General features: G+C 37.9%; 1 protein-coding gene across 1 annotated transcript in view; it reads right to left on the bottom strand.

The window, feature by feature from the left end:
* The window catches only part of Col19a1 (collagen type XIX alpha 1 chain), a 307,873-nt gene that overhangs the window by 165,953 nt on the left and 114,566 nt on the right, over positions 1–27,354 (bottom strand). Inside the window, exons 11-12 of the mRNA XM_041655913.1 lie at positions 15,271–15,324; positions 13,108–13,143 (exon numbers count right to left, since the gene is read on the bottom strand). Coding sequence (XP_041511847.1) covers positions 13,108–13,143; positions 15,271–15,324 — 90 coding nt within the window. The remainder of the gene's footprint in view (positions 1–13,107; positions 13,144–15,270; positions 15,325–27,354) is intronic.

The raw sequence follows: 27,354 nt of genomic DNA, 5'->3' as shown, positions 1-27,354 counted from the left end.
AGAAAAAACCATCAAACAGGTAATGGAAACAGTTCAAGAATTGAAAACTGAAATGAAGGCAAAGAAGAAAATACAAACTGAGGACCAGCTGGATATGGAAAATCTAGGCCAACGAGCAGAGTCTACAGAAACAAGCATAATCAATAGAATACAAGAGCTAGAAGAAAGACTCTCAGATGCTGAGGACACCATAGAGAAAATAAACGAACAGATCAAAGAAAACAGCAAAGCCAACAAATTCTCAACACAAAACATTCAGGAACTATGGGACACAATAAAAAAAACCAAACCTAAGAATAATAGGAATAGAAGAAGGAGAAGAGTCACAGCTCAAAGGCTCAGAAAATATTTTCAACAAAATTATGGAAGAAAACTTTCCCAACTTAAAGAAAGATATTCATTTAAATATTCAAGAAGCATACAGAACACCAAACAGACTGGATCAAAGAAAAACATCTCCTCGCCATATAATAATCAAAACACAAAATATACAGGTTAAAGAAAGAATATTAAGAGCTGCAAAAGAAAAAGGGCAAGTAACTTATAAAGGTAAACCGATCAGACTTACACCTGACTTCTCGATGGAAACTATGAAAGCCAGAAGGTCCTGGATAGAGGTTCTGCAGAAGCTAAGAGACCATGGATGCAAACCCAAACTACTATACCCAGCCAAGCTATCGTTCACTATCAACGGAGAAAACAAGACATTCCAGGATAAGAACAAATTTAAACAATACGTAGCCACAAATCCAGCCCTACAGAAAGTAATAGAAGGAAAATCGCAACCCAAGGAATCCAACACTGCCAACACTGCCTACAATAACCCAGGCATCTAATGACCCTTCACGAGCACATCTCAAAGAAAGGAGACACACAATCTCTACTACCAAAAGCAATAAGAATAACCGGAGTAAACAACCACTGGTCATTAATATCACTTAATATTAATGGGCTCAATTCACCTATAAAAAGGCACAGGCTAAAAGATTGGATACGAAAACAGGATCCAACATTCTGCTGTTTGCAAGAAACACATCTCAACCACAAAGACAGGCACCTACTCAGAGTAAAGGGTTGGGAAAAGGTGTTTCAAGCAAATGGTCCTAAGAAAAAAGCAGGTGTGGCCATACTAATTTCTAACAAAACTGACTTCAAACTAAAATCAATCAGAAGAGACCGAGACGGTCACTTTATACTCATAACAGGAACAATTCATCAGGAGGACGTCTCAATCCTGAATATATACGCCCCCAATATAAAAGCACCTACTTATGTAAAAGAAATATTACTAGAACTCAAGGCAGACATCAAACCACACACACTAGTAGTAGGAGACTTCAACACACCTCTCTCTCCAAGGGACAGGTCAATCAGATAGAAACCTAATAGAGAATTAAGAGAATTATTGGAGGTAATGAAGCAAATGGACTTAACAGACATCTATAGAACATTCCACCCAAATAGGAAAGAATATACCTTCTTCTCTGCAGCTCATGGAACCTTCTCAAAAATTGACCACATACTCGGAAACAAAGGAAACCTCCAGAGATACAAAAAAATATCAGTGTCCACCTGTGTCTTATCAGATCATCACGGATTAAAGTTAGAAGGCAACAACCACGCTGCCCCCAAAAAACCGACAAACTCATGGAAACTGAACAGTCAACTACTGAACCACACCTGGATCAAGGAAGAAATCAAGAAAGAAATTAAAGTCTTCCTTGAATTTAATGAAAATAAAGGGACAACATACTCAAACCTATGGGACACAATGAAAGCAGTGCTAAGAGGAAAGTTCATAGCACTAAGTGCCCACTTAAAGAAAACGGAGAATGCATACATTGGGGACTTAAAAACACACCTGAAAGCTCTAGAAAAAAAAGAAGCAGACGCGCCCAGGAGAAGTAGAAGACTGGAAATAATAAAACTGAGGGCTGAAATCAACAAAATAGAAACACAGAAAACAGTCCAAAGAATCAATGAAACAAAAAGCTGGTTCTTGGAGAAAATCAACAAGATCGACAAACCCCTATCCAAACTAATTAAACGACAGAGAGAGAACACGCAAATAAATAAGATCAGAAATGAAAAGGGGGACATAACCACAGACACAGAGGAAATTCAGAGAATCATTAGATCTTACTACAAAAGCCTGTATGCCACAAAACTGGAAAATACAAAAGAAATGGACATTTTTTTAAATAAGTATCATAAACCAAAGCTAAACCAAGACCAGGTGAATGATCTAAATAGACCGGTTTCTCGCGATGAATTAGAAATGGTTATCAAAAATCTCCCTTCGAAAAAAAGCCCAGGACCAGATGGTTTCAATGCAGAATTCTACCAGAACTTCCAAGAAGAATTAATACCTATACTCCTTAAGGTATTTCACAATATAGAATCAGAAGAGTCATTGCCAAATTCCTTTTATGAAGCTACAGTTACCCTGATACCAAAACCACAAAAAGACCCAACCAAGAAAGAGAATTACAGACCGATCTCACTCATGAACATCGACGCAAAAATCTTCAATAAAATACTGGCAAACCGAATCCAAGAACACATAAGAAAAATTATCCATTATGATCAAGTAGGCTTCATCCCAGAGATGCAGGGCTGGTTCAACATACGCAAATCTATCAATGTAATCCACCATATAAATAAACTGAAAGAAAAAAACCATATGATCATTTCACTAGATGCGGAAAAAGCATTCGACAAAATTCAACACCCCTTTATGATAAAGGTCTTGGAGAGAATAGGGATACAAGGGTCCTACCTAAATATAATAAAAGCTATTTACAGCAAGCCAACAGCTAACATTAAATTAAACGGAGAAAAACTCAAAGCCATCCCACTAAAATCAGGAACACGACAAGGATGTCCACTCTCTCCATACCTCTTCAATATAGTGCTTGAAATTCTAGCAATAGCAATAAGACAACATAAGGAGATCAAGGGGATACGTATTGGAAAGGAAGAAGTTAAGCTTTCATTATTTGCAGATGATATGATAGTGTACATAAGCGACCCCAAAAATTCTACCAAAGAACTCCTACAGCTGATAAACAGCTTTAGTAACGTGGCAGGATACAAGATCAACTCCAAAAAATCAGTTGCCTTCCTATACACCAAGGATAAGGAAGCAGAGAGGGAAATCAGAGAAGCATCACCTTTCACGATAGCCACAAATAGCATAAAATACCTTGGGGTAACCCTGACCAAGGAAGTGAAAGATCTACTTGACAAGAACTATAAGTCTTTGAAGAAAGAAATTGAAGACACCAGAAAATGGAAAGACCTCCCTTGCTCTTGGATTGGGAGGACCAACATAGTAAAAATGGCAATTCTACCAAAAGCAATCTATAGATTCAATGCAATCCCCATCAAAATCCCATCAAAATTCTTCACAGATCTGGAGAAGACAATAATCAACTTTATATGGAAAAACAAAAAACCCAGAATAGCCAAAACAATCTTATACAATAAAGGTTTGTCTGGAGGCATTACCATCCCTGACTTCAAACTCTATTACAGAGCTACAGTATTGAAAACAGCTTGGTATTGGCATAAAAACAGAGAAGTCGACCAATGGAATCGAATAGAAGACCCTGACATTAACCCACAAACCTATGAACACCTGATCTTCGATAAAGGAGCTAAAAGTATACAATGGAAAAAAGAGAGCATCTTCAACAAATGGTGCTGGCAAAACTGGATGTCAATCTGTAGAAGAATGAAAATAGATCCATATCTATCACCATGCACAAAACTCAAATCCAAATGGATTAAAGACCTCAATATCAGTCCGAACACACTGAACCTGATAGAAGAGAAAGTGGGAAGTACTCTACAGCACATGGGCACAGGAGACCACTTCCTATGTATAACCCCAGCAGCACAGACACTAAGGGCATCATTGAATAAATGGGACTTCCTGAGGCTGAGAAGCTTCTGTAAAGCAAAGGACACTGTCACTAAGACAAAAAGACAACCCACTGACTGGGAGAAGATCTTCACCAACCCTGCAACTGACAAAGGTCTGATCTCCAAAATATATAAAGAACTCAAGAAACTAGACCGTAAAAGGCTAATCAACCCAATTATAAAATGGGGCACTGATCTGAACAGAGAATTCTCAACAGAAGAACTTCAAATGGCCAAAAGACACTTAAGGTCATGCTCAACTTCCTTAGCGATCAGGGAAATGCAAATCAAGACAACTTTAAGATACCACCTTACACCTGTCAGAATGGCTAAAATAAAAAACACCAATGATAGCCTTTGCTGGAGAGGTTGTGGAGAAAGGGGTACACTCACCCATTGCTGGTGGGAATGCAAACTTGGGCAACCACTCTGGAAAGCAGTGTTTCGGTTTCTCAGGAAATTCGGGATCAACCTACCCCTGGATCCAGCAATACCACTCTTGGGAATATACCCAAGAGAGGCCCTATCATACAACAAAAGTATATGCTCAACTATGTTCATGGCAGCATTGTTTGTAATAGCCAGAACCTGGAAACAACCTAGATGCCCTTCAACGGAAGAATGGATGAAGAAAGTATGGAATATATACATATTAGAGTATTACTCAGCAGTAAAAAACAAGGACTTCTTGAATTTTGCATACAAATGGATGGAAATAGAAAACACTATCCTGAGTGAGGTAAGCCAGACCCAAAAAGAGGAACATGGGATGTACTCACTCATATTTGGTTTCTAGCCATAAATAAAGGACATTGAGCCTATAATTCATGTTCCTAGAGAAGCTAAATAAGGTGAATCCAAAGACAAACACATAGGCATCCTCAGGAATATTAACCTTCATCAGGCGATGAAAGGAGACAGAGACAGAGACCCACACGGGAGCACCGGACAGAAATCTCAAGGTCCAAATCAGGAGCAGAAAGAGACGGAGCACGAGCAAGGAACTCAGGACCACGAGGGGTGCACCCACACACTAAGACAATGGGGATGTTCTATTGGGATCTCACCAAGGCCAGCTGGTCTAGGTCTGAAAAAGCATGGGATAAATCCGGACTAGCTGAACATAGCGGACAATGAGGAATACTGAGAATTCAAGAACAATTGCAGTGGGTTTTTTATCCTACTGCACGTACTGGCTTTGTGGGAGCCTAGGCAGTTTGAATGCTCACCTTACGAGACCTGGATAGAGGTGGGCAGTCCTTGGGCTTCCCACAGGTCAGGGAACCCTGATTGCTCTTCGAGCAGATGAGGGGGGGGGGACTTGATCGGGGGAGGGGGAGGGAAATGGGAAGCGGTTGTGGGGACGAGGCAGAAATCCTTAATAAATAAATAAATTAAAAAAAAAGAAGGAAAAAAAGAATGATAACAATGAACAGAGGTTAGTAGATAAGTAGAACACTATTTAAAAACCCAACTATACGGAACTGATATCTCAAAAGAGAAAAAGAGATATTAGAACAGAAGACATACTGGAAATGAGCAAATTTTCTCAAGGTATATGAAAGCTATAAACTGAAAATTTCTGAAACTATTTAGGACAAAGTTAAACATATGTACACATAACCGCATCATTAGTAAATACCTAAAATTGATGAAACATAATGAAGGCTGTCTATGAAAACTGGGACATTATGATTGGTGAGTTCTTATCATAAATAATAGAACCTAGAAGAGAGGGGAGAGGCTTCAAATAAGTGGTCAGACCAAAGCCCACATCTTTCATTAATGTGTTAAAGATATTCATCAAGGCAAAGTAGGACTTATACTAGGCAGTGAGATGACATTCACTCAGAAAATATATAAGGTAGTTTATTATATTGAGGTGTTTAAAAAAAAGAATATATATATATATATATATAAACATATGCAGAAAAGACCACAAGTCCAACATGTAGGCTATGTAAAAAGTTTGCCAAATAAAGTGGAAAGAGATTTCTTTTGCCAAATCCAAAATCAGAACAAAACAATCATAAAATATAAAACTCTGGCACACTAAGATGCAAAAAGGCCAGCTCTACTATCTTCTTTATCCAATACTCTCTAAACTTCCATAAAAACATCAAACAGAAAACAAGAAACAAAAAGATCATATTTAATATGAAACTTATGAGCTTTCATGCTTGTGTCATACGAGGACATTTTGGAAAGATGAGAAAATCGTTCTAAAATGAGAACAGTATGGCTAACTATGAGGAAATATATGAGACAATAGAAACAAATCTGATATCTTACTAAGGTCATAAGTATTTGCCAGCATGAAAAAATATGAGAGAGTAACATATTTTTTTCTGCTTTTTAGAAAAACCACTGTCTCTATATAGTGTTTGGGGTGGTCTGTTCTTTTTCTTATTCTCTTATTGATTTATAATGTCTTCCATATTATAATCCAAAGTCCCATAAGTATTTGAATGTGTTACAGGGTTTTGAGAGTCCTAAAAATAAAACATTTAACAGTGTTAAATATTGTTGAAATGTAGTTACTTTTAGAATTCTCATAAATTGACAAGCCAGTAATTTGTGTAGTTACTTTGGGGAGGGGAATTAGACAGTATCTTGTTAAGTCGGACAAAGGACATTCTTTATCACACAATGACTTTACTTGTAGGTATATAGCCAAGAACACTCATGTTCATGAGAGATAAACACAGAACGATTCATACATTGTTATCAAATGAAAACATCAACAACAGGAAAATTAATCCATATTTATTCATGCAAAAGTTTTCTACCTATTGGAAGATTGTAAGTCAGCTAAAAAGAATAAATAAATCTAACCTACAATATCCTCACAAATAAACCTCAAAGCCTGATGAGTATCAGCACACATCAAATACTTCTTCCTACCAGAATAGCATGTATGGGAAACATCTAGCCCAACATAACTTTAAGAACATGCCTATAACATAGACATGTAGTAAGTACACATTATTATCAATATAGTGACTCTTTAGAGTAAAAAGACAGCAGTAGACATCAAATAATATTTTTCTTATTTAGAAATATCTAGGGTGGTATCATTGGTTAATAATGCTGTCTACATTAAATAATAAATATAGTGTCCATTATGTCTCATATTCTTCATTAAACAGGAGGGAATGCATGCTTGCTATTCTAAACTGGACAAAAGCCTATGGTTAGAGAGATCACAGGCCACAACAACCTATTATTATTGTTTTCTCCAAATGGTCATGCCGTCAAATTGCTTATTAAATATTGATCTGTATCTATAGAGTTGTGCTGATCTCAATCTTGGCTATAGAAACTCTTTGTTCAGTGAGTAGCAGTTACTTCCCTACAAGTTATTGGCCAGAGACGCCCAAGAGATACTGGAAGCAACAGAAACTATTGCCATTGCTTTTGATATTTTAGCTAGATGGCAAGACCCTAGTGCTGAAGACACCACACAGTTTGGTTGTAGGCTACAGAGGGATTAATCTTGAAATTAAAAAGAAGAAACTCTCCCTGCTGATTGTTTTTCATAGTGCTATAATGTACTATGCAGGATGCTGGGGGAGAAAGGGCACCAATAGTCTTGCCCAGTACTGAATACTTCATGCTACAATATTGACATGCCAGCCAAGATGTTTCCACAGGTGCCATACTGGTCAAAATGCTTAGGGCAGTGACCAGTTTCCTGCTGACTGCATTTGAAGGCTGCTCTACAGGAAAGAATTCATGGCTGGTGTTTTAAGCATAGCCAAGCCCCAAGAATATGGAATTCATAGGCCTAGTGGTATTGATTTCTAAGTGGTCCTGTTCTTAAACTACCTTTTAAGTATTTGTATTGATGGTTTAAAGTTTAAAATATTTTTCTTTCTTTTTTTTTCTGCTCCCAACCTTGGTCAGAGAAATTTGTAACTGCAGTGGGTAGTGGTTAACACAGAAGTATTACTAGAGGTGTTGAGTACAAAGACTGAATGTAGTACAAGAGCTTGGGTATAGGCGGGGCTCTCTATCAATCCACTTCTCTACAGGCCCAGGGAATGTCTTAGAGTGTTAAGAAAGAATCTAAGATAGGGATGGGTGCTGCGAAATGTGGTCCTGTGGACATGAAATCACAGTGATCATGTTTACTTTTGCAAGACCTGCACAAGATTGAGGCAGTTAAAAATTCAAGCATATTTTCAAGGTTGACCATTTAGTACTGGACAACCAATTGGTGTGCTTTCTTCTAGTGAAGATCATTTCTCCCATTCTCAGTATTCTTCAGCTGCCTGTAGTTTTTTGTGTAGGACTGAGGCCTCTTGAGTTTTCTTCTATTCATGTTATTATGTCTATTGCTCTCTTTGGTCAGGTTGTACCTATATATTTATTTTTTATTTTTTTTATTTATTTAATTTTTTTTTTGAGTCAGGGTTTCTCTGTGGTTTTGGAGCATTCCTGGACCTAGCTCTTGTAGACCAGGCTGGCCTCAAACTCACAGAGATCCGCCTGCCTCTGCCTCCCGAGTGCTGGGATTAAAGGCGTGTGCCACCACCGCCCGGCGTACCTATATATTTAATATATAATATATATATGTGTGTGTGTGTATAAACAACAGTTAATGAAAAAAGAGGTCATAAATTAGAAAGAAAGCAAGTATGTGTATATGGGAGGTTTTGAGGGAGGAAAGGGAAGGGAACAAATGATGTAATTATAAATTATAATATCAATTTTTTCTTATTGTGGAGGGACAAGGACTATGGAGACCTATCTGAGGACATACTGTTAGTTGATAGGTGTTGAAGAAGGGAGAGTAACTTTCCTTTGTGTTTAAGTATTTAGAGAAGATTCTTGGGCAAGGTTTTGCAGATTGTTTCACTCTCAGATTTACTGGGTTGTTCTTGAGGTTATTCTTTAATGTTTTGTTATTTAGAATAATCTGGGAAAGCTTTAAATAAGGCATCTGGGAAGGTTTGAAACTTTATTCACATAATGTCCAAAGTCATCATTCAGATTTGTAAAGCCAAGGAGACTGACAGAATAATTAAAGGTTAAGGATAGAAGAGACATGGGGGGTAACTCATCTTTATGCTTTTAGTTCCCAGATTATTCCTTTTTTCCTTTCTCCCTCTCTCCTCCTTCCTTTTATCCTTTCTTCCTTCTCTTCTTTTTCTTCCTTCCTTGTTGGCCTTCTTTCTCTTCCTCCACATCCTGATTTTTTTGTTTGTCTATTTGGTTTTGGGTAACTATTTCTCCTCTCACATGGTAACTTTGGAGTTCTGTCTGTATGATCTGTGAAGATGAACCTACAGAAGCCAAATGTTATCATAGGGATTCAACTCTGGAATCTGAACATGAACTATGTTCACTAAGTCAAGAATGAATTTGGCATAGAATGTCTGTGGAAACAGCAGTGCCATTTTGGTCAATCTTGTCAGCCCTGTCCTCCCTATTTTCTAAGGCGTCCTGTACAAGGAGAAACAGTCGGTGGCTGCGGGTGGCCGAGAGCATAAGAACTGCTGCAATTGGGCTTCTCTGGCGAATCTGCTTCCAGGGTTCTGTCCTTCGTTCCATTGCACCAGCTTTTCTCTTTTTCTTGCAAATTTGGCTCCTGTCCCTCCTTTATCATCTTTCTTCACTGAGACCCAGTTATAGTTATATGTGAGAAGTTAGAAAAGTCCAAATAAGAAATAAAAATACTGTCAATGAGAATAGATGGTTTTGGATACTGTTTTTAATTATTTACAATGTGGTTTTACTTGAGCCAATAGCCAAAGCACAATGATTCACGGGGATAAATAACTGCAATAAACTTAGCCCTGCACAAACTTCCTGCATGCAAAGAAATTATGCTCAATTGTTATTTTTCTTCATTCATTGTTAAAAAAATCTTTATGTTAAATCAAAATGAGTAAGTAATATGGTTTAAGTGAGGAAAATAATCCAGCCTTTTCACTCTCCTTACCCAGCTCAACAGTGTAAACTCGGATAGTCCTTAGTACTCTATGACTTGGAATTATCAACACTTGTGGATTTGCTTAGGAAATAGAAAAATCCCTGTTGGACTTGCCAGTAGATTGCAAATATGTAGTTTGAAGTTTATCCTTCACAATGAAGTCATCAGGACCAAATATTAGATATTACTGAAGGGTCGAGTCTCTCCCAGAAGTCTCTAAAGTGATCATGCTAGTCATTTCTTATACAAATACTAAGAGGTGACTCCAAAACGTTTGTTCCAGAATTTCAAGAGGAAGTTGCCGAAATCGCTAGGTGTGCTTTCAAGACCATGGCTCTCAAACTATGTAGGAGTTGCCTTAGGAAAATTTAACCTCTGACTGCATAGTTTTTTTTTTCCAAGAGGTTCTAACTTCTTGGTATAGACGATAGCCTAAAAGTTACATCTTTTCAAAAAGTGCCTGCGGTGATTTGAATGTGAAGTAAAGATGGAGAGCCACTGACCTGAGCCAGAAAGAGCATTAAGCTTTGTTGGAGCCATAGACCGGGGGTACCTTCAGCTTTCAAGTAGGTACTTACTGAGAATCTATAATTTCTAGTCTCAGCCCCACACTTACAGAATAAAAACATGCACTTGAATAAGATTCCCTGGGGGGCTTCTGCGCACTTTAAATTTCGAGATGCATTAAGGCATCTAACCCAGCAGGCATATTGGAATCGTTGGATTAAAGTTGTAATTGAAAGGTGTTCCTAGACCTAACCCCCTCTACTTAATCACGCCATTTTGTATCTTGATTTTTGCCAAGGTGGTTCCCCAAGATAGAGATATTTCTTAATTGCTGTTCCGTAAGTCGAATTTCAAAACCAGAGTACTCCAACATTTTTTTTTTTTAAATTGCGGGCAAAAACAAAGCTTGTTTCACTACAGTTTTTATAAACAACGGTTTTTCACTCCATTTTCATATTTAGCTTGACTTGTGGGGCTTTAAAAATGTACTGGTTCCACATTAAACTTATTAAATTAGAATTTGTGGGGAATGGAGGCCCAATGCTGGAATTTGCTAAAGCTTTCTGGGGGATTTTAGTGAGCAGCTGGTTTTGGGAACTATTATGGATGAATTCTTTGATGTATTTGTCTTGTTTAATATATTATAGAACAGTTAGTCATTTTGGCTTCCTGAAAGACTGGTATCAGTTACTTCAATAAATAAAATATTAACCTGCATTATAAGACGAATTAAATATTTAGAGCTTGTAGGTTGATATTAACCTCAATTCACCCCTATTTATAGATGACGGTTAATTGTCTACATAAGAAAACGAATTAATGGCAAGCCTATCAAATAACAATACCCACATAACATTATTATTTCATTTTTTAAAATGCAACACTTTTCATTGGGACTTGGATTTGCCATATCATTAGATACCACAAAGCAAAAATATCTTATCTTAATCTCCGTAAGTGCATCCTAGATGAATGGCAGAGACCACCATGGGGTGTTCCTTAGCAGAAGGGCTTTAGCTGCTATGAAACAGGCACAAGGAATATAGAATCCTATACAATTTCCCAGGTGAGACTCCAAAATTCCATTTCAAGTGAAGTGATAAAGATCACATGTCAGCCTTCAAACACAAGTTGAAAATGACTAGGAAATCAAATGACTGAGTGAAGTAGTGGAATTAGCTGCAGCACAGCAGCCATGCCTTGCACAGATAAGCAAGCCTAACTCTAAATGAAGCCAAATAAATTTTAATTCCAAAATGTAAAAGTTCCTTTCAAAGTCATTTTGTTCCACTTTGAAAAGAAAAACCTTAAAGAATCTGACTATTCTTAAGTAAGACCCTTTTTTGGCTTCTTGAGTTTCTTGTATACCAAGAAATAACTTTTCTTTAAATGCCAGTTGGAAAATGTGAGCAAGATATTACTATCATTCCGTTTGGTGTGTTCAGCTTCTAAAAAAATTACACATGTATAAAATCAAAACTCCTCAAATTCCTGTGCTCTACAGACAGCAATGCTTCATCCAGAGTGTTGGGAGACATCCTTACAATCCCTGACTTTCTACCATCATCAGGGGTCCTCGAATATTAGTGACTTTAATGCTTCATTTATATCACCCATAATATCAACACAAAATTTGACAAACCTACACTTGATCTTTAAAAAAGCCTTCTTGGGATGGAGAGATGGCTCAGAGGTTAAGAGCACTGACTGCTCTTCCAGGGGTCCTGAGTTCAATTCCCAGCAACCACATGGTGGCTCACAGCCACCCTCTTCTGGCCAGCAAGCATACAGATAGACAAAACACTGTATAATAAATAAATAAATAAATAAATCTTAAAAAAGTAAAACAAAAAAGCCTTCTTCTTTTCCATTAAGCTTAGAGTATTTCTTAAGTTAAACAAGAATCTTTAATGCTCTATGTAGAAAATAAGTTGTACCTAAATGGAAATATTTTGCATATTTATGATTAAGTGCTTAAGAAATGATGAGATATTTAATTGATAACTATTCTATCATGTGTGCATTATTACATTTTCTTATGAATCTTTTGCCATTTTATCATTTGCAATTCTTACAAGGAATCATGGGAAAATAACAATACCCTCTGGCAGGTTTGGGGGCAAAGTAACTATCAGTGGGAAAGTGTAGCTGTTGGCTAGACATCATGGGACACACCTTTAACCACAGCACTTAGCAGGCAGAGGCAGGCAGGTCTCTATGAGTTCAAAGCCAGCCTAGGCAACATACTGAGTTCCCGAGTTCTGGGTGAGCCAGTGGTGCTCAGTAGTGATACCATGTTAACTGGTTGGGTGGGGAGAATAAAAGAAAAGGGAGGAGAGGAGCTATATGTTCTCCTTACTGGATGGTTACGTCTGGTGTTACTTTTAGAACTTTTAGACTAAGTAGAACTTTCTATTCCCATTTACTCACATATTTTATTACAAAAGAATGTGCAATCAAACACAGAGCCATGGTATTAACCATGGTAAGGATGTAGAGAATTGTTTGAGGTAGGTACTGATTACAGACTCCTGTGGGAAATAATCTTAAGACTTTGGGTTAAGTTCTTCACTGTTCAGGGAAGAATCCCATCTGTAAAAGGAGAAGGTTTGCTAGTCATATTCTGATTTCACTATCAATTCCTGTAATACTACATGGCTTAAATTGTATTTGCTAGTATGGTTAGCAAATAGAACATTTTATTTCTTTATTTATTTTGGTTTAAGATTACTTACAGTTGAGGCTGGTGGCCCTGGAGGTCCCATATCACCCTAAAATAGGTGAGAGAAAAGTTGCAATTACCATCAGCACCTTTCTACACATTATTTCAGTTTCTGGAAAGAAGCAATACATACAGATAAATCTTTTTTATGTCTTTACTTATTCTTTAAGAATTTCATATGATATATTTTGATCATCTTTTTCCCACACTTCCCAGTTCCTCCCAGACTCCCACATTTCCCTACCACAAAATTCATAATCTGAAAAGACATAAAAATAGATTTTTTTCTTGATAAAATTTTCTACATAATGAGAGCTTTATCATGTTCCCCTTAGGGTTTATGATATAAAAATCGCCTTGTGTGCCCTTGTGCTTTCTGCGGTAGCAAAACGTGTTTTGAAAAACTAAAATAATCTAGTTTTCTATTCTTTTGACTATGAATCCAAAATTAGGAAAAAATTATCTTTCCAAATACGGTTACTTGCCAACAGAGCAGCTGGGAAGCGTCATAGCGACAGATAATTTTTCTGACAAAGTTAGCATGAGCATCAGCAGAAATAATAAGTGGGTCCCCCCCCCCCGTGCCTTCCAGCTGCAAGGAACAGTTCCCACCACCTCTCCTAGGTTCTGCTTAGTAGGCACCACTCGTGTCTGGGGCATTCAGAGGCTTTTCCTCCATCTGAGTGTTTTCCAGGGCTAGGATAGCTTTGTTGACCTACATGAATCCAGACATGTGTGTTGGCTATTAAAAAGTCTTTGAAAACGCTGTCTATAGTGAGAGTGGTGTACACTTTAATTCCCAGCTCTAGAAAGGCAGAGGCAGGAGGATATATATGATTTTTAAGGCTAGGCTAATTGACATAGCAAATTTCAGGCGAGCCAGGGCTACATCGTGAGACCCGGTTTAAAAACAAAGGTTTTGAAAAAGTGTCCACTAGCTCATGATGTGTTACTGCAGTGTTTTTCTGTCTCAGGGGCTCTACTCATTTATGAGAATGCTGTCATTAGGCCTGGGTGTTTTTTCCTGTGATTTTTGTTGCCTAGGACATTATGGAGTCCATGTTCCTGTAGAGCGTGCCATGGGTCTGTCATGCCAATTATATCAAGGTTTTTTCTTCTTCTCATTAAACACAATTATCTCTAGTTTTAAGACATAGCATTGTATATTCATTATTTTCGCAACAATTTCACTAAAATAACAGTTGTTAAGGAACTAAAATCAGTCTCTAAAAATTGCTCTGTGACATCATCTCTAGTTCAAAGAGAAATATGTAAGATGGACAAGGAATTCTGCATCTGTTGACCATGGACAATAAAATGCAGAATGCACAACTCCCATGAAATCAGGGTTGCTAACTTACCTTACTCAACACAACCCTTTCCTTTAATATTTGTTAGCTCTCACTGAGAGGCCACTGCCAAACTCCTTTTATAAAGTGGTACACAAGAAATGGAGCATTTAATATAAGGCTGAGGCATGACGTTAGCTTCCTTCCCTCCAAAGCCTCCTGCCTGATCATTAAGGTGACAGCTTGGAGTTGTTGGCTGAGTTTCCTGACATAGGACACCTTTGCTAATGTGGTGTTGGGACACCTCATGCTGTCAAGCAAAGGTGAGAAACAGGAGGTTTCACACGTGTGTTAATGTCAGCTATGGCGGCACACACAGTCTCTCACACTAAAGCAACCAAAAGGCTTTCCTTGCTTAGAGGATTTTCATATAACAGCCTTCCATTAATCTCAAGATGTTTGTGGCCCGGGTCTGAAAAAGCCTGGGATAAAACCGGACTCGCTGAACATAGCGGACAATGAGGACTACTGAGAACTCAAGAACAATGGCAATGGGGTTTTGATCCTACTGCACGTACTGGCTTTGTGGGAGCCTAGGCAGTTTGGATGCTCACTTTACTAGACCTGGATGGAGGTGGGTGGTCCTTAGACTTCCCACAGGGCAGGGAACTCTGATTGCTCTTTGGGCTGACGAGGGAGGGGAACTTGATCGGGGGAGGAAGAGGGAAATGGGAGGCGGTGGCGGGGAGGATGCAGAAATCGTTAATAAATAAATAAATAAATAATAAAAAAGATGTTTGTGCAACTAGATGCGGTCTACAAACAGTCAGTTTCTGGGGAGGTGGGTCTTAAAACAAGGTCGGGACACTCAGGGGTAGATACAGTACCTTTTCTCCTTTTGGGCCAGGTGGACCTTGAGGACCCAAGTCACCTTTCAAACCCTGAAAAGAACATAACAAAAATCATTTCGATATAAGAGTCACCAAAAGCTTCAATTACTGACAAATTATTAGTAAGAAAACGAAGCATGTTTTCCTGAGCTCCCAAATCCCATTCTTCCCTTTGTAGTGGAGAGAGAGAGACAAGCAACTGGCACCAATGTGATAAGCAACATCTGTGCTGTGGTGGCTTCAGATACATTAAATCAGTGCGAGGCCTCAATACTGCATATTTGTGCAACTTTCCTTCCTGCTAAAATCACATTAATTCACCATCTGGGGGAACATCATTTAGATCTATATGAGCTTTTAAGTATCCTCTTTGGATTAAATTTGTGGGTGTTGTAAATACCTCTGATTTAGCATTGATTTAGTCTTTATAAAGCTTGCCAAAAATTCATGAGTTACATAAAAAACATGTTCATTTCTCTATCAAGAAATTTGATTATTGGGAGGAGGGCTACAGTAGCTGTATTCTCCTGTCACTCACTGGGCTGGAGCAAAGGGGAGCATCCTGCCCATCTGAAAGTAGGTTTTAGTTTTCTAATTTCTTTCCTATAAAGCTATCAGATGGAACTACATGAGACAGAGAGAGAATGTCAACTAAATATCCCCACAAGTCCTTTGGACTCGTGGGTGTCTTAGAGGTATTTAGGTGACATCAGCCATATCAGTTCACAGTAGAAACAGAGGACAAGTTGGATGGACACATCTTGATGATGTGGCAAATAGGAAAGATATCTTCCGTCATCTTTAACACATCAGTTGAGGGAGAAGGAATAAGGAAAAAGGAAACACTCAGGAGTGATATTACACACAGTTTAAGTCCAAACGTCATACTATCCTAGCTGAGGAATCTAATTATTGCTACCCTGGCATTTTGTACTAAGTAAATAACATACAGGTAGGCATTCAATATGGAATCCAAGGACAAAGTGAAATAATAAAAACAATTAGATAAGACCATTTTGTTACAGAGAGAGTGTAAAAACCATTTCAGACATTAACAACAACAAAGGCAGGATAAAGACCAGACCTTCATTTTGCAAATCATTCAATTAAAAAATCCAAATCCAAAAGAAACCAAAATCAAAAACAACCAATTTTGAAATGAACAAATACCTTAATATGTTTTTAATCATTAGTTTAGTGTTTAATGAATATATCTGAAGTGCAGTAGTCTACTATATTTTGGATTATCCATCTATTCCTTCCCCAAACGCTAGACACTTGTGAGTAAAACCTGGCAGAGGAATATCTTAACCACTTGTAGGGAGACAACTGCCATTTCTGTGAGTGGATTTCTACCATTTATCCAATAAACCTTCACCAGGTACCCACATAAAATGTATAAGCAGTAGTAATTTTCAAGAGATGCTCAGAATTAAAGTGGTGAGAACAGTTAGTAAGATGGTGGCATTTAACAAAGGCTACTTTTTTTTTCAGGACACGTAAGGCATTATTAATAGTGCCTTTTGCTCTATTTCACACTCAGGTTGACAGATATGTAACAACTGTGCTTTAAGTCATGGAGAATAAAATGCAGTTAAGAAGTACTGTATTAATCAAGCTTCGGCAACTATGGCCATGGATGTAGACACATGTAACTCATGTCCCTTATGACAAAGTACTGTGAGGCTGAAGCTATGGCTTTGTAATAGGCTCTGAAAAACAGCTCAGTAATGCTTTTTACAAGTATGGTTTTTCTCTTCCTGTCATGCCGATGCTGCTATCAATGTTATTGAGTGCCAGAGGGGTAAAAGAAAGACACAGTGCAAAAGTATAAAACACGTTTAGAAACGGGAGCCTTTGTCTTTACGCTGAGCTGTGCCTTCTAGATAGGAGCGAGATGCCGCAACTAGGAAATCTCGATGTTGTGGTCTCCTAAACAAGACCTAAGTAATGATAACACCTGTTGACATGACGGAGCAGATAAGGGAAATTTCAGAAGGCCTTGTCTCTAGAGGACAGCTACAGCAATCAATGACTGCAAGAAAGGAATAATCCATCTTCTTCCCCTAGGGATGTGGCCAGTGATAAATTATCCAATCTTGAAAAGGGTGGTTGACTCTAAACACATGTACATAATAACATCATTAAATGGACTCAGTTTTCTCCCTCTCCTCTCCTCTCCTCTCCTCTCCTCTCCTCTCCTCTCCTCTCCTCTCCTCTCCTCTGCTCTCCTCTCCTCTCCTCTCCTCTCCTCTCCTCTTCTCTCTCTCTCTCTCTCTCTCTCTCTCTCTCTCTCTCTCTCTCTCTCTCTGTGAAACAAAGAAAATTATAGCCAAGGTCATGAGCATGAGAGGGAGTAGGGGGGAGATATGATAGAAATTAGAGGAAGGATGAATAGAAATGATGTAAGTACAGGAGTCACTTAGGAAAGGTTTATTAATCTATGAAAACTTTAAATTAAAAAGCACAAAACACCAAATGAAATGGATACTTAGCTTAAGACTTGGATGGATATCTATTATTAAGGCTTCCAATAATATTATTGTACATAAAGTGAAGAGGGGGAGTTTTCTCTCCAAGAGTAATGAAAGCTGAGGGATGGCGTCACATCAAGCAAATGGATTTCAGGATTTTTATTGGAAAATACACTGTTCATGTGATATAGCATCTTAAAATATCCTATAGTCTAAAATAATATTGTTTGTTTAAAAATTTAAGCTATTAATTCCTCATCCCATCTACTGATGAAATCTTGTTTTCTAGCAATGGCAGCGTCTATCACCAAATGATACCTCTGGTTTTGTGATTTCAGGGTTTGTGTTATTAGTAGTGCACCTTGCACTGGAGTATGGAAAGAAGTTTTGCTGATTATTTTAGAAAGGTCAGATATGTTAGTTCTGAAATGCTTCAAAGATCAAAATGACTATGTAGAAGAGACTAAACTCGGTGACTGAAATCTACTTTTCTGAGATTGTATAACTACCTGAAAACAAACTAATGAAAGAGATAACCATTAAAACTAAATATGCCACATTTAAAAGATTTTAATGGAGAATGATTACATAGTTCTCACTGTGTGCTGAGTGCTATTTTAACGCTGTATGCATCATAATGCCCTTGATCCTCTCACCATCCCTGTGAGCACGAATAATCTTATCATCCTCCATGTAAATAAAGACAGTGAGAGAAGAAATAGGGCAGCGTGACATGCAGTTACGGGAAGAGCTGGGGTTCGAAGCAGACAGCCTGACTTTGGTGCTCACAATAGTACATTTATAGTACTCCCTCTAAAGTCTGTTCTGAGATACTATTGTGGAACACATTTCATACTGGGCCACAGTCAGAATCACTTAACAAGCTTTTACGTTTTGCACGGCAAATTGTAGAAATTTAAAAATCTTATAATTTCTATATTGCTTAGTATGCATCACTTAAACTGCAATGAAAATATGTTTATCAATACTTTAGCATTTAGTCGAAAGATCACACACATGTATACATGTGCATGCATATGTGCATGCATTTGCACATATTCACACACACATATTCTGGAAGTTATAATTCCTATAGTGACTTGACTATAGAGAGTTTAAAATCACCATTAAAATTCCATACACTCCCTAAAAAAAAATGTGCCTGTAATTACAAGGGCAGCATGAATTGTCCCAAGTGCTGAAATACTTTGGTATGGAGTCAGGAGTTTAGCATTAAAGAATAGGTAATTGTGTATGGAATGATTTAGTAGAAAAATGAGACCTTTTAGTAGAGCATTCAGAATTAAAGAATGATTTTACTGTTTCATAGAATAAAATTGATTAAACTCTTCATGTGACTTTTTTCCTTTTGAAAATAACTTGCTATAATGCCCTGATCTAGCTAGAAAATAAAGTTGGCAAAAGACTAAATTTCAATTTCTAATAAAAGCAATTTATGAAAAATATTGTTACTTACCACTGCCACAAATGGCAATGTCATAATAGCACTAGATTCTTCACAAGTAACTGGGTTTTCATTAACAATGATAAAGGGGTTATGTTTTAGCTTCCCCTCTATTCAAGTACCAAGTTACATATATGTAAGACATCTGCCACAGCACCTCCAGGTCTTTCTTTCTCTTTCATCATTGTCTTAGGTCAGGCTTCAGTTACTTAGGCATGAGACTACACAACACAGTGACTGTTTCTAATAAAAGTAAGATGCAGCAAACAGCAACTGAAAACTTAGCCCAAGCATTCAATAAGTACTTGGTAGTATAATACACCTTTACTTTCTTGATAGGACTATAGAAAGGACAGAAAACTAGACAAAGACTCAAATTGTATCTTAGAAATGACTCACCCTTAGCCATAAGGTGGGACTTACAGGAAGGACAGGCCTTGTCAACTGGACAGGTTCTAGATTCTCCCAGGAGTCATATCTCGGGGACTGTCTGAGAGGAGGCTTCTATATTGGCTTAACTAAGATGGGAAGACCCTAAGTGCGGGAGGCACCATCCATGGTCCAGATTCCAGGACTGAATAAGGGGAGAAACAGCGCTGTCACCAACTTCCTTCTTTCTTTTTCTGGACTCTGGATTCAGTATGACTGGCTGTCTCATGTTCCTCCCACTGTGAGTTCCCTTTAATGATTTGACTGGACCTTCAAACTGTGAGCCAAAATGAATGTTCCTCACTTAAGTTGCTTATTGCTAGATTTTGTCAAAGCAATGAGAAAAGAAACTAACACTGCAATAAAGTGCTTTCTATACTTTGGTTCTCAGTGTGTTCCGGATTTTCCTTCTCTATGGTCATAGAATTGGTCAGTTATTAATAGGAAGAGTGCTGGAAGCCTCAAATTTTCATAAAAATCATGTCAATAGTAAAGGTTTAAAAAAGGATTTCTCGGGCTGGAGAGATGGCTCAGTGGTTAAGAGCATTGCCTGCTCGTCCAAAGGTCCTGAGTTCAATTCCCAGCAACCACATGGTGGCTCACAACCATCTGTAATGAGGTCTGGCGCCCTCTTCTGGCCTGTAGGCATACAGACAGAACATTGTATACTAAATAAATAAATAAATAAATAAATAAATAAATAAATATTTAAAAAAAAAAAGGATTTCTCCATCACTTGGCAACAAGACAATGAAATCATAAAACATTGTCTTACTTGCTCCTTCTATAACCAAATTCCTTTACCTGCAGGAAGCAACCTTAAAGGTATGCAAAGGAATGAAATTTGACAAATAGATGTGCTTCATTTTTGAAAAGTTGAAAAATTAAAATATGTGCACCATACAATAGACACATTATTTATGATTTCAATGGGCAACTGCTTTGAGTTCTGAAAGGGCTGATTCTATAATTACACACCTGTTAGAAGTTATAGCTGTCATGGGTATAGTTTCACAAATTAAAACTAATTATGCTCCAACATATGCTTCTAGCAAGATAATACAGCTTTTAAAATAGTGTAACATAAAGCATGTTACAGGTATATCACATAATCCCTACAGGACTAAGAGATCTAATAATAATCAAATAAATGCTTAATAAACAGGTAGGGGAACCAAGAACCTCAGAGATAGACTGCTCAATGCCTTATTAACGTTAAATTTTCTTAATGCTAGTGATAAAGGAAACAGCTGTGGAGAGACATTGGACAACAGAAAAACACTTCTGAATTAAATCAGCTGGTGTATTTCAAGGATGTGTTGACATCAGAATGGAAATTGGGATATGTGCTATGCTGGGGAAGGGCTTTCACTCTTGTTTTCACAGAAGAAACATTATGGATACCATCAAAATTAATCAAGATTCAGTTTGAAAAGAAGAAACCTCTTGATAAAGTGAAATAACAGTTCATTCACAGAGGTGACAATCCTACAGGTTGTAAGGAAACCTCACGAGGGTTGGGGCAGGGTTCTGTTCTTGTCTTTGCAGGAAAATAGGAAATACCCATCTTCAAAAAGTCATGAGATCTTGGACAATTAGACGCCTAAAGAAGCAAAAATAGTTACAGAAATAATCACCAAGCAAAGAAAAATCTGACTTATGATATCAATATTCTCTGCAGGGTAAAAATCTCACTACTTAAAGATACATATCTTCTCACTTCTCAGTATAGGGGTAGTCCTGACTCACTTAAAAAAAAAAAAAACTCCTCAAGATGATTCTAACTTGACTAGCTGAGGTGGTGCATCTTCTTACCACACTCTGGCCAGAAATTCAAATAGAAATTTCAACAACAACAACAACAACAAAAACCCTACCCACTACTCAGAGACTATCTACAATTGTTATAGGCAGTATCCTTGAGACTTAACCAACATTTTAGTTTTTTACAGGATTCCATAGCCCCCATGACAGCTAAAAGTAGTTCTAAAAAATGATGTCCCCTCTCCCTACAGATTTCGTCTTCTCAAGGTTTTGGATAATTGCCATCTGTGCGGAGTTGATTATAAGTTTTATAGAGTTGAGGTGAAATATGAAGTAGGATCAGGAATCTCTTTTTGAAAAAGAAAAAAAAGGGAATGGATGAAATGGGATAATAGGTAGACTAGTGTATCTACATGTGAACTGTTATAAACAATTTACATTGGTATAGCTTCTTGAATATTGATACATATTTAAAATTATCTTTGCATTCCTAAGATAATTTGTATATTAATACAAATTCAAATTTAATAAATTTCTCCACAGTCCTAAAAGATTGGTCTTCAGCCTTCCTTCCTGCTGTGAATGTCTACTGCAAACAAGATAGATTTCATAATATCTTTAGAGATGGCAAGGATTTCAAAGGCTTTCAGGTATTACAGAATTGAATATAACCTTGGTAGTGTTCTTTATTCTTGACTCATAAGAAGGAAGGGCAATAATTCTCCAGGAAAAGGGAAGGATATGTACTGGATTCAAAGATTTCAAAGGCTGTGGTATACTTTAGCTTGACGAAATCCTGTATGGGATGGTTAGGGGGTCATTGTTTTCTGGAAGAGTTTATACTATTAGCACACAGCTTCCCCCCCTTTTTTTCTTCCCCTGTTTATATGAATATCACCCTACAAACACAACTTTCCCTGCAGGGAGGCATTGGCAATGTGAACTATAAACTCTGACTGAGAACGAAGGTCACGGATGAACGTGTGCTGGGAGAAAAATGACAGCAAAAGCAAGGCTTGAAAACAAATCAAGCAGGAAATAGAGATGAAAAAGGATTAGTGTGGGTAAGGACGTGTGTGAGACAAATGAAGCCTATGGGAGCCCGGTGATGGAGCTGAAAACACTGCTGCAAATTACCTTGTGTAAAACCTACCTCCATCCTTCATTTTGTTTGAATGTGGCTGGTTCTGCCAAGGAGATCTAACTCTAATTGCGTTACATAGAATATTTCAGTGGTAAAACTAAACAGAGCATTATTAAAGAGGGAATTAGTCTTATATCATGTGCATTAAGGCCAGCCAGACCAGTGTCACCTTTGGCCCTGGTTCACCCTAGAAAGAAACAGTTTATACAATAAAAAAATGTTGTATTTCAAACCCTTTACTAAGAAAAAACAGGAGCTTTATAATGTTTGGATATCTATGAAACAAAGTGATTAATTTGTTAACCTGCTGAAAGAAACATGTATTTGAAAAATAAACAGTTCTGAGCCCTAAAACTAAAGAAGTTCAAAGGTTCAAAGGAATCCTGCATAAAAAATGATTAGAGTAGAATTAGAGCAAGGATTATTTCTTTTCTTCTATAAGCAAGAAATAACTTTCCAGAGGGCAATTTGGCAATGTATACCAAGGATCTTAAATCAGTTCCTTCCACCTGGCCCTGTGATTTTTCTTTAAGAATGTATCCTTAGGAAATAATCAGATGAGAAGCTTAAGGCACCTTATAATAAATGCAGTGGTATTTACAAGAAACATTCCACATTCTTAAGAATAAGGAACCGATCCAATAAATTACTGCATATAGATGAATGGACTCTGGTGCAGCCACTAAAGTCACGTTATGATTTTATGTTATGCTTATTTTATACTATAAAATTATTAGTATCTAAATAGTAGAATGCAATAAACAGATTGAAAACTCCAATGAGTGCATGTTAACTAATAAGTATTTTTTTTAAGAGAGTGGTCATCCCTTATTACATCCTCACCGTCATGCAAATCTAAGGGAACTTTGTGGGAAAGAAGGCAGAAAGAGCTGGAGAATGGGGAGGAGAGCTGTGAAATGTCTGCTGGACATGACAGCTAATCACACTCATGAACACAGAGGAGCTATAGTAACCTGCTCCAGACCTGACCTGCACTAGACCAGGCCAGTCAAATTTCTAGCATAGTTGGCAAAGCTGCTTGTAGGCCCTGCCTTAATAAGGGGCGACTGGCAGTCCGCATATATTTTTAGGAACACACAGTTATTCAAAATGGCCATGAATATCATGGTGGATAATACATAACAATAGTGACACCTATTTTTGTTCAGTTTCTCTCTGAAAGATGTATTTACTGGCATACCATGTAAACCTACAGCACAATTCAATTTCTGAAAAATGCTATCTACCTATCACCTGCACATCAGCTTTCTACAGGTCTTGGGAGTAATAGTGGGGAAAAAACAAACCAAAGCAGTTAAAGTGGATGCTTGATGCATTCTAGTAATTATGAGTGCTTCTTCTCATTTCATACTTTAGTGTTTTTTGCTTCTTTTCCCTAGCAATAAATATGTATTAACTGCACTAGCAGCAATGACTTAAAAATAAATACATATAAAAAGAATTCACTCCCCCCATAGGTCTGTGTTGTGTGATACAGTGTAAGTGGCTAATACATTTAATGGCATGTGTATAGTAAGTGTGTGCATGTGTGTAGTGTTTGTTGTGTGTAGAGTGTGTTGTGTGTATAGTGTATGCATATGTATGGTGTTTGGTGTGTGTTTTGTGTATAGTGTGTGTATGTGTATAATATGTGTGTTTATATATGTGATGTGTATATAGTATATGTTATGTGTATATAGTGTATGTGTGAGCATGTGTATGCAAGACATAATATGTTTGTACTATACTTTGCATCACTAATGTGATTTTTTATTTCTATTCTTTCGAAATTTTTTTCAATGACCATTATTATTTGTACTTGCAAGAATATTAAAATGGACATCCAATCTTAAGAACTAGTACATTATAGAGTGAAATACTCCACAAATAGAAATACATATGTGTCATCTCAATACTCTTAAGATTATTTGTATCTAATGAAGTATAAATAATCATTGGTGTATAATAATATACACACAGGAACAATAATGTGCACAAATCTAATTTTCACAGTGAGCAGAAACTAGAACGCAGCAAGGAGTTTAAGGCTAAAGCGATGGAGGAGGAGTTACCCCAGAATTGTGATGTGCTCTGACAGCATGTGGCTCTTTGGATTAGCATCTTAAAAAGTTAAAAACTGGTTCTCTATCCAGTGAGACCGCTCAGAGAGTAAAGGCACTTGCGGCAAAGCCTGAGCACCTGAGATGTGTTGAACCCACATGGCGGAGGAAGAGAGGAATTGATTTGTCCCACGTGTGGGTGATGGCTTGCACACCTTCTGCACCCACCACACAAAAGACATGAACAAACCTAATTTTAAAAATCATTCTTCAAGTCAGGCAGTGATGGTCCACACCTTTTGTCCAAGCACTTAGGAGGCAGAGGCTGCAGATTTCTGTAAGTTCAAGGCCAGCCAGGTCTACAAAAAAAATCATTTCTCAATTGTCCTAGACACAATTAAGTGACTCATTTTAATGAGTCCTACACATTTTCTATTATGACAGAACATTTAATTGAAAATGATGATGCAGAGAGAGAGAATATTATGTGTGACAGAAAGCTTAGGAGTTGTGAGCATTGCACTGTGGGATGGCATTCACGGGGTGGACAAAGGACCAGAGAAGCTGCAGGTGAAAAATGACAAGATCACTATCAACAGGGCTGGAGAGTTGGCTCGGCTGAAGGGAGCACTGACTGGACCCAGGTTCAGTTCCTAACACCCACGTGGTGGCTCACAACTGTCTGCAATCCTATTCCCAGGGATCTGACATTCTTTTCTGGCCTCCAACGGTATTAGACACACAGGTGTTGTATAAGCTTAGATGCAGACAAAACATGCATGCACATAAAAATAGATTTAGAAAAAGAGTCCCATTGACAGAGAAAGAAAATATTTATCTACTTAAAAAATAAAAAAAAAAATGCCTTTAAGGCATATAAAGTTGTTAATAAAATGCAGTGAAATTTGTGGCATCAGAAGACAAATGGAATTCCCTGGGTACAATCAGAAACATTTAAAATTTAATTGACAACAAACATAATCTTGAATTTGAAATAATTCTGGAATTAGTGATTCATGTCTGTGCTACACTGATATGTCTAATCTAAATTATGTGAAATCTAGGGTTCAGCTTTCATCACCTCAAAATAGAACAAAATAAAATGATGGTCCCTAAAGATGAAAAAAAATTAAGTCCTGTACCTATTAAAAGTATATGTACTTACAATGACATTACAAAGTTAGATGATAGTGTTTGTGATGATGGTAATGATGGTGTTGATGATAGTAGTAATAATGGTTGGTGATGGTGGGGATGGTGGTAATGATGGTGATGATGAACATGGTGATGGTGGTGATGACGATGGTAAAGATGTTAATGTTGATGGTAAGGATGGTTGTTGTGGTGATAGTCAGAATGGTGGTGGTGATGGATAAGAAAGATGGTGGTGGTGATGATCATGATGGTGAGGATGGTGATGGTGATGTTGCTGATGGTGATGCTGATGGTGGGGCAGTTGTGGTGATGGTGAGGATGGTGGCAGTGATGGTGGCAGTGATGGTGATGTTAAGAATGGTGGTGGTGATACTGAAGGTTAGGATGGTGATGGTAATCCTGATGGCGAGAGTGTAGTAGTGATGGTGAGGATGGTGGTGGTGATGGTGAGGATGGTGGTGGTGATGGTGATGATAATGGTGATGGTGAGGATGGTGGTGATGGTGAGGATGGTGGTGATGGTGAGGATGGTGGTGATAATGGTGATGGTGAGGATGGTGATGGTAATCCTGATGGCGAGAGTGTAGTAGTGATGGTGAGGATGGTGGTGATGGTGATGATAATGGTGATGGTGAGGATGGTGATGATAATGGTGATGGTGAGGATGGTGGTGATGGTGATGATAATGGTGATGGTGAGGATGGTGGTGATGGTGATGATAATGGTGATGGTGAGGATGGTGGTGATAATGGTGATGGTGAGGATGGTGGTGAGGGTGATGATAATGGTGATGGTGAGGATGGTGGTGAGGGTGATGATAATGGTGATGGTGAGGATGGTGGTGATGGTATGATGTCTGTAATGAAGATGCAGTGAACAGAGCTGATAATCTGATGAAGTTTTTTCTGTAGGGTAAGAGGACATGGCATGATAAAGAGCTAAAGAAGCAGCATATTGTTTCAAACTGATCTCTAGTTTAAAAATAAGTTATGATAAGCACCAACATTCTACATTTGAGGAAACTAAAGACAAGAGATTTCAAGAAATATGCCAACGTTCCTAATTCAATTCAGGCACCCTTCCTTATAGTCAGCATCCTAAACCTATTAAATTCATTTTTTTAAAGAAATGTTTCAATTATGAAGCTGAAATACAGCACATCTGGCTGGATCTCTTCAAAGAAAGAGACAAAGTTGTTCAAAATGTTCTCAGCATGGGTTTTAGAAATAGAGGCACAGGGATTGGAGAGCTTGCTGGTCTAACTTAGTGGTCTAGAGCGCTTGCTGCTCTTCCAGAGTTTGGTGGCCAGAACTGACATCAGGTGGCTCATAGTTGCCTGTAACTTCAGCTCTTAGGGGATGTGATTCCTTTTTGTCTCTATGGGCACCTGTGCTCAAAAGCACACACACACACACACACACACACACAGAGAGAGAGAGAGAGAGAGAGAGAGAGAGAGAGAGAGAGAGAATAAACAAATATTTATTTTTAAAAAGTAAAAATGGCTGGGCGTTGTGTTATTGAAGAGTGTGCAACTGGCAGAGGAATGGTGCATAGTAAAAGTTTGTTCACTGTCTACCCCCATACCTC

This window comes from Microtus oregoni, unplaced genomic scaffold (genome assembly GCF_018167655.1).
Source record: "Microtus oregoni isolate MIOR12 unplaced genomic scaffold, Mior012 000007F_ref0000211, whole genome shotgun sequence".
NCBI lineage: Eukaryota > Metazoa > Chordata > Mammalia > Rodentia > Cricetidae > Microtus > Microtus oregoni.
This window is presented reverse-complemented; position numbering and strand designations above follow the sequence as displayed.